This window comes from Galeopterus variegatus, unplaced genomic scaffold, assembly GCF_000696425.1.
Source record: "Galeopterus variegatus unplaced genomic scaffold, G_variegatus-3.0.2 Scaffold61, whole genome shotgun sequence".
NCBI classification, from domain to species: domain Eukaryota; kingdom Metazoa; phylum Chordata; class Mammalia; order Dermoptera; family Cynocephalidae; genus Galeopterus; species Galeopterus variegatus.
In genome coordinates, this window is record NW_007726172.1 from 485,948 (window position 1) to 505,086 (window position 19,139).

The following is a 19,139-nucleotide window of genomic DNA, read 5'->3' on the forward strand; positions in this document are numbered from 1 at the left end:
AAGTCAGGTAGTTTAATGTCTCCAGCTTTATTTATTTATTTAATTATTTATTGCTCAAGATTGCTTTGGCTATTCCAGGTCTTTTGTTGTTTTTCATGCATGTTAGGATTGTTTTCTCAATTTATGTGAAGAAAATCATTGTTATTTTGATGGGGCTTGCATTGAATCTGCTGATTGCTTTGAGTAATATGGACATTTTCACAATGTTGATTCTTCCAGTCCAAGAACATGGATATACCATGCTCTTCTTCCAAGAACATGGAATATCTTTCCATCTTATTGTGTCCTCTTTAATTTCTTTCAGCAGTAATTTGTAGTTCTCATTTAAGAGATCTTTCACCTCCTTGGTTAAATTGATTCCTAGATACTTTTTTGTGTGTGTGACAATTGTAAATGGGCTTGCTTTCTTGATTTCTTTTTCTGCTGGATCATTATTGGCATATTAAAAATGCTACTGATTTTCGTATGTTGATTTTGAATCCTGCAAGCTTACTGAAATTGCTTATCAGCTCTAAAAGTTTTTTGGTAGATTCTTTAGGTTTTTCTATATATATGATCATGTCATCTGCAAACAGGAAAATTTGACTTTATCTTTTCCAATCTGGATGCCTTTTATTTCTTTCTCCTGCCTGGTTGCTATTACTTTGAATACATAAATAGAAGTGGGAGGGGGGTATCCTTGTCTTCATCCTGTTATTAAGGGAAAAATTTTCAGCTTTTCCCCACTCAGGATGATATTGGTGGTGGGTTTGTTGTATATGGCTTTTACTGTGTTGAGATACTTTCCTTCTGTGCATAATTTGCTGAAAGTCTTTATCACAAAGGGATATTGAATTTTGTTGAATGCTTTTTCTGTTCCTATTCGGATAATCATATTGATTTTGTCCTTGATTTTGTTAATGTGGTATATCACATTTATTGACTTTTGTATGTTGAACCATCTTTGCATCCCTGGGATGAATCCCACTTGATCGTGGTGTATAATTTTTTTGATGTCTTGCTGTATTCTGATTGCTATGTTTTTTTAAAGGATTTTTGCATCTGTGTTCATCAGAGATATCAGCCTGTAGTTTTCTTTTTTTGTTGTGTCTTTATCTGTTGTTGTATCAGAGTGGTGCTGGTCTCATAGAATGAGTTTGAGAGAATGCCCTCTCAATTTTTTAGAATAGTTTGAAGAGAATTGGCATTAGTTCTTCTTTAAAAGTTTGGTAAGAATTTAGCAGTAAACCCATCTGGTTCTGGTCTTTTCTTTTTGGGGAGAGTGTTGATTACTGCTTCAGTCTTGTTGCTTGTTACTGGTCTGTTCAGGTTTTCTATTTCTTCTTGGTTCAGTCTTGGTAGTTTGTATGTATCCAAAAATTTGTTCATTTCCTCCATGTTTTCAAATTTGTTAGTGTATAGTTGTTCATAATAGTCTCTAATGATTCTTTGTATTCAAATTCTTCAAAAATTAGTGTTCCTCAAATTAGATGTACATTGTTTCTAAAAATACTAATATTTTGCTATCTAGAATTTCTTTTTCTTATGGAAATATAAACTTTATTATGTTTTGAAACAGAACCAAGGAGACTCTTATTCCTGTTTTTGTTGATAATCCATTAGCTGCTAAGGAACATAAATGTACATAAGCTTAAGAAACTCTATGTCTCTTAGAAACAGCAAGCAAACAATTGTTGAATTCATGTGATGAAATTAGATAGCCAGTATGCCAATTGCACACTTTTGGTATACATTCTAAGTAAGAAATAGATAAGTAAATACAATAGTATATTTTTAATGTAAAAAATGCAAACAAGCAATTTAGCAAACGTAGGAAGATATGCTTGCAAATGTGGGCATTTGTGGAAATACTTAATGACAGGTAATTCTGATTAAATGTCTATCCAAAATGAAAATTTGAGCTTTATTTTTCACTTTTACCACTCTGTTCTTAAGGTAAAACCAAGTAATCAATTATATTAGTAATTGGCAAATGTTTATAGGGTGAATTCTCATATAGATGTTTCCATTAAAAGCTTACTATAGAAACTATAGTATCGGGCCGGCCCGGTGGCGCACTGCTACAGTGCGCCACTTGAGAGCGTGGCGGCACTCCCGCCGAGGGTTCAGATCCCACATACAGACCGGTTCCCGCTCACTGGCTGGGCGAGGTGTGGGCGCGACACTGAGGGTTGCGATCCGTTGCCGGACATGAAAAAAAAAAGACAAAAAAGAAAAAAAAATAAAAATAAACTATAGTATCTAATAATTGTTTTATGGAAAAGAGCCATAATGCTTTTAGAACTATGAAGAAGTGCCAAGATATTCATTTAGGTAATTTATCATAGGAGAATTTTCCTTTTGTGTTCTTAGTATATAATACCCTGACATCACCATCAAATTATATAATATTTATTTGTAATACTTTACAGCATTTTAAAGCAAGTTTCAAAGGCTCTAAGAAGCTGCTATGATTAATAATAAAGTAAGAGGAGAAGACTCTTCATATTTTTCTTTTTCTTTTTTTTTTTTCCCTTTTTGTTTTCTCTTCCTCCAGGTACAAAAAGAAACCCCTGAAAACACTTGGCTTTCCTGGAGACGACAGGCAAAATTGGATAAAGCTGGAGTTCATAACTTCTCAGAACAGTTCTGGGCATTGGTATCTACTCAAATTTTTAGTTATCCAATAACATAAAAGACACTAGGGAAAAAAGTTTTTATCTTCTTCCTTCTGTATCTAAATATTTCCTGTTTTCTCAGGATTAGATTTGGCTGCAAATGGAGAACAATCCCCCTTACTCGTCCCCCAACCCCCAAACTGTTAAAGGCAAAATCATTTCTGTCTCCAATATGTCTAGAGATTGATGGCCCGGACGTTAGTGATCCAAGCTTCCTCTGTCTTTTAGCTCTCCTGTGAACTGTATTCCTAAAGTCATCTTATGGACCAAGATGGCTATTCCAGCTCCAGCAATCATGCCCAAATGCCTGCCAGCAGGTGAGAACAAAAAGAAACTGTATGGTGCTCTCTCTCTCTCTCTCCCCCTCTTTAAAGATATTTAAAAATTACCCACATGGAAGTTGCCAAGATTTAGTCATATGGACTACCTGGCTGCAAGAGAGGTTGGGGAATATAGTCTTTATTCCATAGCCATGTGCTCAGCTAAAATATCAGTGATATTATTATGAGAAAACAGGAGAAGGATATCATAGAACAGCTAGCAATCTCTGCACACCCTCCCATTTCTACTATGTATTCCCTACAGTTCAGGCCTCCAGTGGATTCCTGCTGTGTCCTGTTATACAAATCAAAGCCCTTCTTCTCTCATCCCAACCTGTCTGCATCCCTTTTTTCAGTCCTGATGCCATCAAAAGACCTACTTTTGCTGCAGTTGTTAGTTGCACCAGAAATCTAGTTAGCAGGTAAATGTGTTTAAAATCAAGTTATGAAAGCCTAACTATGTAGAATCATTTAAGAGAGAATTTTGTCTTTAAAACCAGAAACATTTTATCTTTTGTCTATCCACTCTCCACCTCAATTGGTTAGTTTTCTTGAGGAAGGACAGTTAATGAGAGTATTAACTGAAAATTCTCTACACACATACAAGCATTTCCTCTTCAATTTCAACCCTCTTCCATCATCACTAATCATATATACCCTCCTTGTATAAATTCAGCAATGCAAAGAATAACAAAACTTGTCACCAGAATGTATACTAAAGTTTGCAAATGCTGAATTGTTTGTCAACTGTTCTGATCAATTATACAGAAAACAGAATAAAAGCTGAAATTTATACTAATATATATTCTGATGTTAAACTACACTTGCATTCCTGGAATAAACCTTACTTAATTATGATTTGGTTGGCTAATATTTTATTTAGGACTTTTGCATGCACTATTAAAAGTGAGGTGATCCTAAAATTTTTTCATATATTGCCTTTATATTGCTTGGAATCAAGGTTATACTCATCTTAGAAAATTAATTATGAGGTTTTCCTCTTTTTTTAATTTCATGGAACAATCTGGATACAGTAGAGATTACTTTTGTCTTGAAAATTTGGTAAAACTCACCTGTAAAACTTTCCCTAATCGGGGAATTAAAGTGAAGAGATGTCTTTACCATTTCAGTTTTGTTAACGGTTTTCATTCTACGCAAATTTCTTTTTGTCTCAATTTTTAAATTTTATCCAGAAGATATCCATTTTCTCTGAGTTTTTATATTTATGGGACAAAGTTATTCATAATACCTCATTTGTAAAATCTGTTATGTCTGAATTAACTTCCTCTCTTTAAAGATGGTTTTGGAAAAACTGACATTATAAGGAGAAAAATAAGATTGGATTCCTAATACATATTATATACAAAGGTGACCTCCTGATTAAACACCTAATTAGGAAAGATAAACACTAATAGAAAAAATGCAAGCAAATACCTTCATAACCTAGAGAGGACAGTAACTTTAATGAAAACTTAAATGCACAATTCGTAAGGAAAATATATTGATGAATTTGACAGGAAAAAAGTTAAGGATTTCTATTCAGCAAACTGCATCATAAACAAAATTATTAAGTATTTGACAAACTGGAAAAAGGTTTTTTAAATAATCGAAATAAGCAAAGCATTAACATATAGAATATACAAGGAACTCACAAATTCACAAAAATAGATAAGAATCCCAATATAAAAGTAGATAAAACTAGACAGTTCATTGAAAGTAAAACCTGAATGAGAAAGTATATAAAGAGATGATGAATTCTTGACTCTTAACAGATTGGCAAAAATTAGAGGTAAGCTAGCAATTACTGAGCTATAGGAAGATGGATACTCTGTGCACTGCTGATGGGAGGGTACACTGGCACAGCCATTGTAGAGAGCAATCTGGGCATACACAGTGGATATGAATGTGATCCAGTAATCTATTCCAGGGATGCATCCCAGAGAAACCTGAGCTCAGGTTCATAGGGGGACAGGCACAAAGATGTTCATTGTAATAGCAGGTTTGAGGCATCTGGGTGCCCATCACTACAGGAATGGTAGTAAAATACGGTGTACGCATACTATCCAGCATCCAGAAGCAATAAATTAGTGTTACATACAGTAGAATGAGTGAATCTCTGAATTAATGTTAAAAAATTAACATTAACTTTAAAATTTTAATTAAAATTTAAAATTTACAAACAGTTTGAAGGCCATAGTATAATGCCATTTGTGTACATTAAAAATTGGTGCATAAACAAAATAGCACCATGTATATTTCAAGGAATCACACATTTCCAAGGTATCTGTGAGCTTAGAGTATAAAGGCAACGTAATGGTGCCTATATTGAGGAGGCTGATACGTAGAGTTAAAATGGAGGATAAAGGGCAAAATAATAAAAAGAAAAAAGAAAAGATGCCTTTGCATAGACAGTTGAGGTATGTGCTATGCAGTAGAAAGTATCATTAACTCAACACCCTGCACCTGAAATAAAAAAAGTTATATATTTTATAAGTACAGCCATAATGCCTGTACTCTGTGACTAAAACAAGAAAAGATGTTACCCACAAACAAAAGTATATACAAAACTCTCCTTGCTTCTTTGCTGACTGCCCCAGAGCATGCCAGGCTTGCATCATTTTCTTAAGGAGGCTTCTGCCACTCCCCCTCTTCCTCAGTGATATCTACCTATCCAATGACACTCTTCAAGACACTATTTGAGTTTTACCTCTCTATAAAACCTTTACAATTGTTTCATTTATGTACATGTCTTTCTGAAACCAATTGCTTTTTATAAAATTCACCACAACATCTAGGACTCAATAATATATAGCCCTGTATTGCTCTGTTATGTCTTGCCCAGGGCCTCCTTTACTATATGTTAACTTTCTAGAGATCAGAGATACTTATTTGAAGCTTCCTGTACACAAGTGTTGTTACATAGGAAGGCCTCAATAAATATTTCAATTAATAGATTTTCACTTAATATTTGGAATTGTGGTGCAAAGGGTTGAATAGGTGGGATCATAACTGAATGTTAAAAAAAATCTATACTTTTGCAGCTGGAAATTAGTTTTAAAAGTGGAAGAGAATAGAGGTACCTTTCATCATTGGAGTTCCTTTTGGAATTGGAATAATCGCCATGACACTTTGAATGGAGTATCCCTCCAATCAGTGAAGGAGATGAAGTTTGCTTTACGTTTCTCTCTTTTCAAAGGTCCCCTTTCTTTTACTTGGTGTTTTCTTGTCTACGATATCTTTCTCTCAACACATCTCTACCTCTGACAGCCCGCCTATCTTTGCTTTCCGATCGTTCCTGGCCATGATGAACTATCACTATGTTTTCCTCGAACCCTTAAAGAGTTTTTTTTTTTATTTCAATTTAAAAAATAAAACTAATAAATCAACTCAGAATGTGTTTCTTAAATCTAGAACACTTTTAAGGGAAATATGTCTTTTTCATTTTTGATGAAAATTATCAAATGTATGAATTTATTTTTATATGCTAAATTGTGGTAGGTCATTCCTCTGTTGACTATGGAGGGAAGAAATGCCCTACATACTGGAGTTGATAAATAGAGTTGTATTCTCACTGAGATTGAGAATCTCATTTAGCTGTGCTCTGCAAATGATCTGAATGAGAACCAATGGTCCTCTCTGAAAGGGAACCTGAACTTTGTATGAGATCCAACAGGGGCTTTGAAAGAAGATATTTGTAGCTTGCTTAGCCCCATGGAAGGTGCAGAATGGATGTGGATAGGCTCCAGGAAATGGTGGCTGAAGGGAACATAATGCAAAGTGGAAAGAATAGTGGACATGATGTAATAAGACAAGGGTACAGTATCTATTTCAGTTATTTACTAGTTTTGTGATCTGGACGAAGTCAGAAACATCTCTGAAGCTTTGCTTTCCTTTTTGTATGATAAGTAGGTGGGAAGATCTCTAATTTGTATTGATCTATGAATGTTACTAACAGCTAACAAGACCATTTGGCATGTAAAAAATTATGTACAGATAAGAGCTTAAGAACATAAAAGAAGCTGGGCTTCATTCATTTTAGTAACTGGCTAGTGATGAAATGGACCTGAAGCATACAAGGTACTCAACAAATAGAATTAGACATCCTAGAGTTCAAATCCAAGCTTTATCCATTTACTAATGGTATAAATATTGACAAAAAAAAAATCTCTTTGAGACATCTGGGAAATGAACAAGTTCCGAACAACGAAGATTACAGTATCTACTTTGTAGAATTGTTTTGAAGATTAAGTGAATATATGAAAAGGACCCAAAATATGCCTAGTGTGATTTATTCTTTATTGCTATTGTTATCATTATTACTATTTTTGTCATTACTGTAGATTTTATGCCCAATAAAGTGTATCAGCCAACTCAATATTTGTCTTGAGCTTAGCTCAAGAACTTGTAGTTTAATGGCCGCTTTATTTTTTGTATTTTCTTCTATGTGTGCTTTATTTCCTCCTTAATGCTCATTTAAAAACACCACCACTCCCACCCTCTCACAATTCTAACTTTGTCTTAGCAGCACTAAGGAAGAAAAAGGACTTTCCCACACTCAGTCCAGGGTAGCTAAGTTGCCTGCGTGGCTGTGGTCCAGCCAACTAGATCCAGGAACTCACAGGAGCAGAGCAGAAACGTGGGAAAGGTAGTAGAAGGCGGCGAATCAGGCATGGCTGAAGTTTTCTTTACGTGACTCCATACACGAGATGGACTATACCACATTCAAATGCAACTAGAGCACTTTCCCAATAAAAGAAGATGTTTACTTGTTTAAACAATACCTTTGAGTGGTGAGTAGGAGGGATTTTGCTTCCTAAAGATTACTGGTTTGTAAGATGGCCACTTCTAACAGTAGAAAAAGTCATATATGATGTCAAAGTTTTTCAATTTAAACAGATTAATGAAAAAATTAATGTAAGATGTGTTACAGACAATACATTAATACTGATAACTTGCTAGTAGATATACTGGAGTCAACAAACAATACGGTTTGTTTATATCGCTAAATCGAAATTTCAAAAAAAATTAGTTCAGATGAAGTGTGTTAGACTGTTAAGCAAAACAATTAAAATGGTTTGAGTTAGTTTTGAAGTCACCTTCCTCTCCAGGAAGTTTTGCCTCTGACAGAAATAGGCCTCAATCTGTCACCTGTAGGTGGGTCCCCCAGCTTAAACTCCCTGACCAAACATAGTTTTGATGTTACTTCATTAGCGATCAGGCCAGCAGACTATTGTGGTTCAAGGGTGATAAAGTGTAGGGCCAGGGTAGGCCAAGAGTAAAAGAAGAAGGGAGGGCTGGGTTTCACTTCTTATTTTTGGCTCAAGCTTTCATGCTGAGGAAATTGTTTTCGAGGGTTTAGAGCAATCTCAGTTCCATATTCGCAGATAGAAAGTATGATTTCTCTTGGAAAAAGATGTCTTAACTCATGAAACCCTGTGTGAAGATGAAGTCTAGCGGGTACACTCAGGTAAAGTCTTGTGACTAAAGAGCGGAAAATGAGTGTGCAGCTTACAAGTGTGTAGGACGTTTGTTTGGTTTGCTTGTTTGCTTAAAGACCCCGCTGAGAAGGATAGGGAAGAAGGAACTGATGATGGAGAACCCGGAGGTGCTGCGATACTCGAAGTAGGAGGATAAGGTGTAAGGGAAAACAAGGCTGCAGTAGAACAAAGGCGCTTTCGGGTGCACAATGCAATTTGAGGTAGCTCAGGAATCCCAGGAGGGTGACAGGGAGAGCCGCGGGCCGGTCCGAAGCCAGGCAGTGAGCGCAGGAGAGTCGCCTCCGCCTCGGCCCCGCCCCTCTGGAGCTCCGCCCCCGCCAGGGCCGGACCAATGGGAGACCGGGATGTTAGTGGGTGGGAGGCGCGGCCGGGTTGCTACAGCCAGAGCTGGGCGGCGGCGGGCGCTGCTGGGGGAGTCCTGGGGAGCGGAGGCGTTGGCGCAATGGAGGGGCTGGAAGGTGAGGAGGTGAAGGGGTGCGGGTCCGGCGGCTACAGCGGGCCAGAAAGAGTTGGGAGGCCCCGGACACCAGTTTCAAGGAGGCGAGGGCAGGTCTGGTGCGGCGGGCCCCCCGGCGCCCCCGCCACGTCTCTGGAGGCCCGGGCAGGCGGGCGGGCGCTGGACAGACCCCGACGCGGTGGAGCAGATGACTCCCAGGCTGCCCCGCCTTAGAGGGTCGTCAGCTGGGCTCGCCCACCCCGAGCCTAATCCTGCCTCTGGCACGCTCCTGCATGTCCTTTCCTACCATTTCTGGTCTTGCCTGACTCCTGAGTGTCCTTTTAGTAATCACAGTCTCTGGCCAGATTGTCATTTTCCTTGCAAACTGGGCTCTCAATTAACGTCCAGGGCCTCCCCACCATCAGGCGTTGCTGGGGCCCTGGGGTGTATCGCCAATCTCCAGATCCTGACACTTTCCTAGGCCAGTTTCCCTAGGTAACCGTTTTTCCATTTCTACAGCATCTTCTGTGAGAGGGATGCCAGAGCATCTCATAAGGAGGTGTCACTGGCCAGCTTTGGAGTCGGGACAATAGATTACCAGAAGGATTTAATGGCTTATTCAGGAAGACCATGTAAGGAAGAGCCAGTATTGTTCCCTTATCTTTGGGTTTATACTTCTTCTGTAACCATGACTCCAGATTTTGCTTTGTTCCCAATTCTTTCACTTTTTCTCTGATCTCTTTATCCCTTTTATCCTGTGTAATGATAGCATTCGCCTAGAAACGAAGAAAAAGCCCAACTGGCATTGGCAACACGAGTTTCAAGTTTGTTTATTTTTTTTAAATTGTGGTTAATCGTTTTGATGAAGAATAAGCCTTCATAATGGAAAGATCCTGTTGTCTTGACTTAGCTCCCCTCCCCCACCCCTCAACTAATTTACAATAATTCAGGTGGAATTGAGAATGAGCAGAGGCACTGAGTCCTGTGTATTGTTGCATGCTAGAGAGTGAAATATTTCAGGTTGTGTTATGAAGTGACAAGTGGTAACTGGTAACTTTTTCAGTGACCTAGCTCACTGAAAAGCAAATGTAATAACATGAATATGAGTTTATTTTATGCTTTTGCTCTGAGGTAAAGCTCTCATAGTAAATACCTTGAAGACTAGAGAATCAAAGCATTCTGATAATTTTCTATTTGTGGGCAGCCTCAGTATGCTATGTCCTGTGAAGGTCTTGTTCTTTATTTTAGGAAAATTATTCAAGTTTACATGAAATAAGAAATTGTAATGATAGTACTCCTTACTTTCAAGATGCCTTTGTTCAGGGTACTCCTCTGGCAGCAGTTTATTTTTTATTTTAATTATTTAAAAATATGTGGTGGTAGTATAGCACGGTGTGTAGGAGCATGTGCTCTGGAATTCTCACAAGATTATAATATACATAAAGTGCTTTAGAACAGTTTGCAGATTTTTAAAATTTCATTCAACATTTGTAATTAAGGCAAAGATCTTCATCTGATCTTTCACTTATGTATCTTAAACACCTAAAACAGAGTCTGACACAAAGTAGGTAAAATAAATATTGTTATCAAATAAATGACTTTGTCTCTGATGGGCATTATTTTAGGCCCTGGGGATGCATCAAAAGATAAAAACAAAGCCCTGCCCTCACTGAATATACTTTTTAGTGGACTTTACATTTTAGCAGGCTAAGACATTACTGTTGAAGCCTTACTAAGAATGCTTTTAGAATATAATGGAAACCTATTACAGTACTCAGTTATGTGGATGATGAGATACATGGATTCTGATGTGAAATACATGGATTCTGATGTAATATGGTATGGGCATGTTTTATGGGCCCAGCTTATGATGTATCATGTTAAATAGTACCTGGTCTTTAATTTTCTTTTTCTAATAAAGTAAGATGCTGTCATTAACTATGATGTGTTTAATCGTAATGAATTTGGGTGAAATATATGAAATTGCCCTTTTGTAGAGCAAAACAGTTGAGTATTGATAATTTCAAGAGGTTCAACCTAATAAAAGCTCTGAGAGTTTTCTGTTTAAGTTAGGATAATGACTTTTTTTTCTTTCCATTCAGTCCCTAATTGCACTTTGCAAGGATCAAAACTTTGAATCTTACATTTACCATTCATTCATTCATTCATCCATGTCTTCCTTTAATAAGCGTTGATACAGTGATAAAAGTTTCTTCCCTGTATTGGAAGTCAAAGTCTACTACTTTGAAGGTGTTTAATAAACGTTATATTTTGGTATTCAGTAAGAAATCTTTAAGAGTTTGCTTAACGTATCATAGTAATTGATCAAATATTGTATTCTTTGGCATTAGACTTACGTTTCTAGTTGAAATAGTTACCAACTAGTTTTAGTTGTAAAACCAGAAAATAGTGGACTCTTGAAAAATGCTATTGAAGATAACTACTCTTTCTTATAAATGTTACATTATTTGTATGTAGAACATATACTGCTTATATTATTTGTGTTCTTCTGAGATTTTTTTGCTCTTGGATTTTGAAGAAATGAGCTATTAGGCTGAACACTGTATTTTGAAATCAAATATAAGTTATTGCTCATGATTTTCTATAATTTATATCTGAGTATTTCTGTATTGTGTAATTAGAGCAAAGCCTTTAATTCCTTTTCACCTAAAACTTGTGCCCTAAAGATATATCTAAGGGTAATAGAAATAGTCCCAGACTTGGAGTGTTCCAATATCTTATAAACTTTTTCATCTGTAAAATGAAGAGGTGATAAAGTCTAAGTAGGTTTTATCCTTATGTACAAGACTGTCATTCCATTTCTAACATTGTAATAAGCAGTTATAACAATTGTGGCAGATCTCAGGCCACCAATTCCTCTTTTGGACTGCTGAAATTATTATGCCTTACTACTGCCCTCTCAGACTTGATCAGAAGTCTGATTGCTGTTCTCATATGTAGTCCCTGATCTGCTGAAAGACCGCTATCATCCCATTAAAGTTTCTGTTTTGTTTTGGTTTTCCCTTGTATAAATAGTTTACTGAATAATTCTTCATTAATTCTTCATTTTTATTAATTTATCTAGCATTCATTATTTCCTGGTACTGAATTGGATGCCAGGTATTTTAATTGGAGAGGACTGTGTTTGAATCCTTGCTTTGTATTTTTTTTTTTTTTTAGTTCTGTGGTTTGACAGTTTACTTAATCTGAACCTTAGTTTTCTCAGCTATAAAAAATGGAGCTATTAAATAGCAAACTATCTGAACTCTACTAAATATTAAATGAATTAACATATATAAAGCACTTAGCTAAGTGCCTAGTACATAGGAGGCCCCCTCAATACATGTTTATTGGATGGATAAACTCATAGAAAGTATGTTAGGAGCTTAAGAGTGGTCCAGTACAGGAAAAACATAGCATGCTGGAAGGGATTGTTATCTTTCTCCTTAAATAACTCTGGCAGCAGGATAGACCAGAAAAGGGAGAGACTGGAAGTACAAATGCATATATGTGATGAGGATTTGAACTAAGACAAAGGTAGCAGGAACTAAAAAGGCAAGATAGATTTATAAGATATTTCTGAGATGGAAAGATGAGATATGACTGCTGCATGTGAGAGGGAAAAGGAGTCAAAGAGAAAGCATCTTTTTAGCTTAGACTAGGAAGTAATACCACTAAGAAGTGATACCACTGAGAAGACAACCAAGTTTGGGGGATGAGGTAATGAGTTTGGCTTTAGAAATGTGTTTGTACAGTCCTCGAGGGTAACTGGTAGAAAAGTCTCATATGTACTTGTAAATATTCACTTGGAGCTTTCAGTTTTGTAGTTATCAGCATGTAAGTGACATCAAATGGATGCAATCACCCAGGCAAAATGTATATAACAAATTGAGGAAAGAAATTTGGGAGAAACTAATGCTTTACGGTTGAACAGTGTCTTACTTTGTTTTGTTGTAATAGAATACCACAGATAGAGTAATTTATAAAGGACAGGAATTTATTTCTTACAGTTCTGGAGGCTGGGAAGTCCAAGGTTGAGAGACTTGCATCTGGTGAGGACCATCTTGCTATGTCCTTCTTGCTGTGTCATCTTGTGGTGGAAGGTAGAAGGGCAAGAGAGCACACATGAGAGAGAGAGAGAGAGACAGAAGGAGAAAGTCACCTGAACTCACCCTTTTTATCAGGAACCCACTCCTTTGATAATGGTATTAATATCTTAAAGGTTCCACCTCTCAATACTGTTGCATTGGGAATTAAGTTTCCAGCACCTGAACTTTGGGGACACATCCAAACCATAGCAAGCAGGAAAGGAAATTGGCATGGGGAGTCTTTAAGAAGGTTTAAAAATATTAAGAAATTAATACTTATTGAGTAGTAAATATGTGCCTGAAAAAGCTGATGGCACCTGGTGTTCCTAGGCAGTATAAATACTAACCAGGTCAAACTCTCCTTAGCTTGTGAGATCTGGAAAACTTGGGCTTCAGAGAAAGGAATATCATTGAAGGCAAGAGAGGAAGGACTTTAACGGTAGAAGTGATTTATCAGCATTGCTTCATGCTGTAGAAAGGTCCAGGAGGATGAGGATTCTAAACAGTGCTTCAAGGAGTTTTATTGTTACAGGATGTATATTTAATTCTTTAATCCATTTTGAGTTGATTTTGGTATATAGTGAGAGGCACAGGTCTAGTTTCATTCTCCTACATATGAATATCCAATTTTCCCAGGACCATTTATAGGGGAAACACTCCAGGAAGTAGGACTGGGTACAGACTATGAATATGACTCCAAAAGCACAGGCAGCCAAAGGAAAAATAAACAAATGGGATTATATCAAACTGAAAAGTTTCTGCACAGCAAAAGAAGCAATTAACAGAGTGAAAAGGCAACCAGCAGAGTGGGAGAATATATTTGCAAACTATACATCTGACAAAGGATTAATATCCAGAATATACAAGGAACTCAAACAACTTTACAGCAAGAAAACAAGTAACCCAATTAAAAAATGGACAAAGGAGCTGAATGGGCATTTCTCAAGGGAAGATATATGAACGGCCAACAGACACACGAAAAAATGCTCAACATCACTCCACATCTGGGAAATGCAAATCAAAACCACTTTGAGATACCATCTCACTCCAGTTAGGATGGCTAATATCCAAAAGACTGAGAATGATAAATGCTGGTGAGGTGGTGGAGAAAAACGGACTCTCATACATTGTTGGTAGGACTGCAGAATGGTGCAGGCGTTGTGGAAAATGCTATGTAGGTTCCTCAAACAATAACAGATAGATCTACCATATAACCCAGCTATTCTACTGCTGGGAATATACCCAGAGGAATGTAAATCATCATGTTGAAGGGATACCTGTACTCCCATGTTTATCGCAGCACTATTTACAGTAGCCAAGAGTTGGAACCAGCCCATATGTCCATCATCAGATGAGTGGATAAGGAAACTGTGGTATATCTACACAATGGATTGTTACTCTGCTATAAAAAAGAATGAAATACTACTATTTGCACCAATGTGGATGGACTTAGTGAAAATTATATTAAGTGAAATAAGCCAGGCACAGAAAGAGAAATACTGCATTTTCTCAAGTATTTGTTGGAGCTAAAAATAAATAAATAAACAAACAAATGGGGGAGGACACAACAATCACAACATTTCCTTGAACTTGTTAAGGCAAGTGAACAGATATGATTTTGATTCAGGAGGGAAAGAAGAATTGGTAAAGGGACATGGATATCAACTACATTGTATATTGATAAAATAAAATTTAAAAAGTAAAAGATAAAACAAAGAGTGCTTCATATTTGACAATTAGTAGGTTAGTAGTGATCAGTTATCTCCATTTCTTAAGGTCTTGACTCTAAAGTCTCCTTTTTAAAGCTGCTTTGCCTGATCCTACCCACTTTCCAAAGACAGCTTTATGACTCTCTTCTCTTCCCTTACTGTTCTTGCTTCATTATGCTTATCACTACCCCACATTTTATATATTTAATTGTTTTTGTTTATCGCTTTCTCTATTAGAAGAGTAGAAGTTCCATAAGATCTGGGTCTTTATTTTTTTCATCCCTGTATTCCTGCTTCCTAGAACAGTTTCTCTCTCATGCTAGGTACTCAACAAATACTTGTTGAATCAACAAATGGATCTATTTTAATATAGTGATTAGGCCTAATAAAGTCTGCCTGGAATTCACATTGGGAGTGAATGAGATGTAGGGAGGGACTAAGCAGAAAATGTAAGTCAGTGTTGGAAAAAACATGCTAGTCAAGACACTTGTACTACATATCTCTTGTGGATAGGAAGGATTGCTGATGAAGTTTGGGGAAATAACAGCATACTAAGTCTCTTTTTTAAGATCAAGGAAGTTCTGCTGTAAGAAAACCCATTTAACTTTGTTTAATCTAGCATTTTCCAAACATTTGACCATACAGCAAGGGATTTGAGGGTGATTAGTGAAAATAGTGGGAATAACTGGTCATATTCAGACTGGGTAGGAAGGGTGGTGTAGCCAAGAATGGGCTTATTAGGAAAATGCAAGTTACTCTGAGATCAAGAAAGTGACTTTGGGATAGGTAGAAGTCTGTGGTTAGAGAGCGAGCTTGAATATTTTAAGAGTCCAGAGTACAACTTTCTAAGTTGTTTTCATAATCGTTTTTGCTGAACTAGAGTACAGATGACTAACTAGAATGGAGTGAAGAGTGAAGTTTCTGTGTTGGAGTGGCTTAGGATGAGCTGAAAAAGAGAAATCTTGTGAGATAGTGGAGATTGTTGATATGAAAGTAATTTTTGGAAAGGATCGTGGGAGAAAATGGTGTAACATGTTATATGCTTCAAAAGAGAGGTTTATTGAGTGTTATGGTTTAGATTCATATGAGCCATGATAGAATACAAGAGTACTTCAAAACATGCGTGAAAAATAGAATTAAAAAATAATACAAATCTTTCCATGAACTTTTTGAAGACCCCTTGTATAATAGTATTATATAAAGGTACTCTTCCAGGCCTTATGATTGTGCAGGTTTTGAGGTTGCTAAATATAACAACTCATAACAGAATCAACAGTGCATGCGGGATAAATTTTGTGAGGAGAGATTGGTTTTTCAAGAGTTCCAGGATGTTAAAGTACTTTATTGATTTGGTTCTGTCCAACAGTTTGAGTGCCCCTTTCAACAGTGTTTGCTCTCTGCTACAGTATTCACCCCTTAAATATCATCTCTCTACTGTATTTTTCTGAGCTGCAAATTTGCTAGTTTTAGCCACTCAGGAGAGATTGGTAGAGTTTGCCTGCTTGCTTTGGAAAGTTGTACTTTTTATTTGTATAGGTTGCAAAGCATTTTTATATGTAAAAATTTTTTATGTGACATCTTAGTCAATCCTCTCAAATTTTAAGGTTAATTAAGCAGATATTATCCTCATTTAACTGAGTCTACCTATATCATTAGTCATACATTTTCTTATAACTTATGTAGTAGAGACCTTTCCAATGAGAGAGACATCATGTTCTTTGTATAGGTCCTTTCAGATTCTCAGTTTTCTTTGTAGACAGGTGGAGTGATTGATTTCTTTAACATAGTACGTACTACCTGAAGTATTCATTCCACCATCTGCAATTGGTTTAACCATTCTTATATATAATAAACTTTTTAAAAATATAACCTATAAGAAAGATGTCCTATTATCCATATATTTTTCTTGCTAATGTGGTGTTAAGGTGGATTTTGTTAAATTATAGTATATTACAGATAGAAGGGGCCACATATGTTATTTAACCTATTTTCCTTATTTTATAGAAGAGAAATCTGACCCTTAGAAAGGTTAAATATCTTGCCCAGGGTTACATAGTTCTCAGTGACAGAGCTGGGACTTGAAGTTAGATAATATAAGACGAATTCTAGTGGTTGTTTTTTTGTTTGTTTTGTTTTTTAACTACTCTGTCATGTCTTTTAGTAAATACCTTTGGAACAAAATATGGCTTTTGTCTGTACGGCTTCAGCTATTTTTCATGACCCTTTGGTAGAAGTTTCCTCAGTAGATCTTGACATCAACACATATACACATGCCATATTTTGTGAATTGTAGGACTATGCTCTGTGACCAGCTAATAAAAAAGAAAATTATAAATTCATATATGCATATATACAATATATATCTTTATGTATTTTGAATGAAATGGCTTTCGTATTTTAAAAGGTTTTTCTTTTTATTGAGATACTTGCTTTTAAATGCATTTTTAATGATGTTTTTTCTTTTTTTAAAAAATGCCTTTTAGTGATGTTCTTTTCCTTTGAAAACATTTTAAACATGTTGATAACTTGTGCAAATTAATACCAAGAATTGGATTTCATTCCAAGTGGTAATATTCTGGTTGCTATTGTTTTAGTATAAAAAGCGGGAATTCTTAGGTATATTGAATAAGTAAATTATATAGATTGTATTAGCTTTATGAGAGCAGTGCTTGTGTTATTCCACCCTTGTGTTGCTTTTACTTGGTACAAGCATGGCAAGTAGTAGGTGCTCAAGTAGGCAATCAGATTATTTCCATGTGTTTGATTGATTTTACTCAGTGGGTAATTTTTGTAAGATTTTACTTTGTCGTCTGCTTGACAAGTAGGTATTGAAATATACTTTTAAGCAAGTAAGATATGTGATACTTTTTAACGTTTTGTATTGATGAAATTTTAAATTGTTGCTTAGTATTTAAAGATATACATGAAAACTATAAACAAGCTTAATATATTCAGTATGCAGTGTTACTTTGACCATTGTTTTGAAGACATTATGTCTTAATGAACCTAATAGATACCATCTAGCAACTACCTCAGCTTTCTGGATTGTTATTGAAATTAAGTGATCTGGATAAATGAGATTGTTCTCCCTAAATAACGTAGCCCCTGGCACTGGAGAAGGCAAATCAGTCAAATCTTAGCTTTGCTCTTGTAGTGTTCATTGCTTAACTGACACTATGCAGACATTGCCTCCATCTGAGATGATAAATAGCCACTGTCTACCAGTAAAATAGGACAGTGGAGTACTAGGAGAAAGAGAAAACAAAACAGTTCTTCTGTTAAATGTATTTGAATGTATTCTCACTGATGTCTGTTTTGGTTCACCTGATTAATATATATATTAGTCTCTTGGAACAGATTATATGGAGTTGTAATTGTACTTTTTTCCATAACTTTGTATATGTTACTTCAAAAGGAAAATGTTTTTCAGTTTGTCTTCCATATGATAAAAAATTTTAAAAGTCAAGTATTCAGCAGAAAATATAGGAACTATGTTACTGGTTCAAGTATCATTCTGAGAAAATTACAAATGTGGAAATAAATTTGATATTTGACTAGAAAATAAATTGTCTAAGTTATGTAGAATCCCAAAGAATGTAGGTTAAAAAAAAAAAAAAACATTTTAGTAATAAAATGTATTGTATCCAGGCACATAATGGATATATTAATTTTAATTGAGTGAAAGTCATAATCACCTCTTCATTATTTAATGAATTATGCTCATGAGGTCAGAATATCTCAATTTTCTGGTGAATCTTAATATATGTTTTATATGTATAAAATAATGAACAATTCATATAATACATGCATTTTGCATAATTAGGTGATCTTATCCTTAGAGTGTTGTACTTTCTATTGTTTGGTGATAAATAGAACAAGATTCTTTTTATTCTAGACTCCCTAGATCATCTAAGGAAGTCACTTAACTGATCACCAATGGTATTTCTTCACACCTTGGAGATTAATACAATAAATTTGTTTTTTAAAGTTTGTTACAGCTTGAGCATCCCTACTCCGAAAATGTGAAATCAGAAATGCTCCAAAATTTGAAACTTTTTGAGCACCAACATAATGCTCAAAGGAAATGCTCATTGAAGCATTTAGAATTTTAGATTTTCAGGTTAGGGATGCTCCGTTGGTGTGCACTCTGCAAATATCCCAAAATCTGAAACACTTCTGGGCCCAAGCATTTTGGATGAGGGACACTCAACCTGTAATTTACAATAGAGATAGCCTATAAGTTAAGAGACTATGACGAATTGATTTGGTTAAAGTAATTACAAGAAAACTAGATATTTCAACAATATCAGTTTGGTTACTCTTAAATCATAACTCACATTTATCATGGCCTTTTTGACCACTGATAACTCATTTTTGTTGCTCATTTTTGTTGATAATTTTGCTTATTTCCAAGTGAAACAAGACATTTTC

At 35.8% G+C, this 19,139-nt stretch overlaps 1 protein-coding gene across 1 annotated transcript in view; it reads left to right on the forward strand.

Annotated features, from left to right (window-relative positions):
* Positions 1-17,419: 17,419 nt before the first annotated feature.
* ZC2HC1A (zinc finger, C2HC-type containing 1A) overlaps positions 17,420-19,139 on the forward strand; it is a 43,377-nt gene continuing 41,657 nt past the window's right edge. The window contains exon 1 of the mRNA XM_008576310.1: positions 17,420-17,441. Coding sequence (XP_008574532.1) covers positions 17,420-17,441 — 22 coding nt within the window. The remainder of the gene's footprint in view (positions 17,442-19,139) is intronic.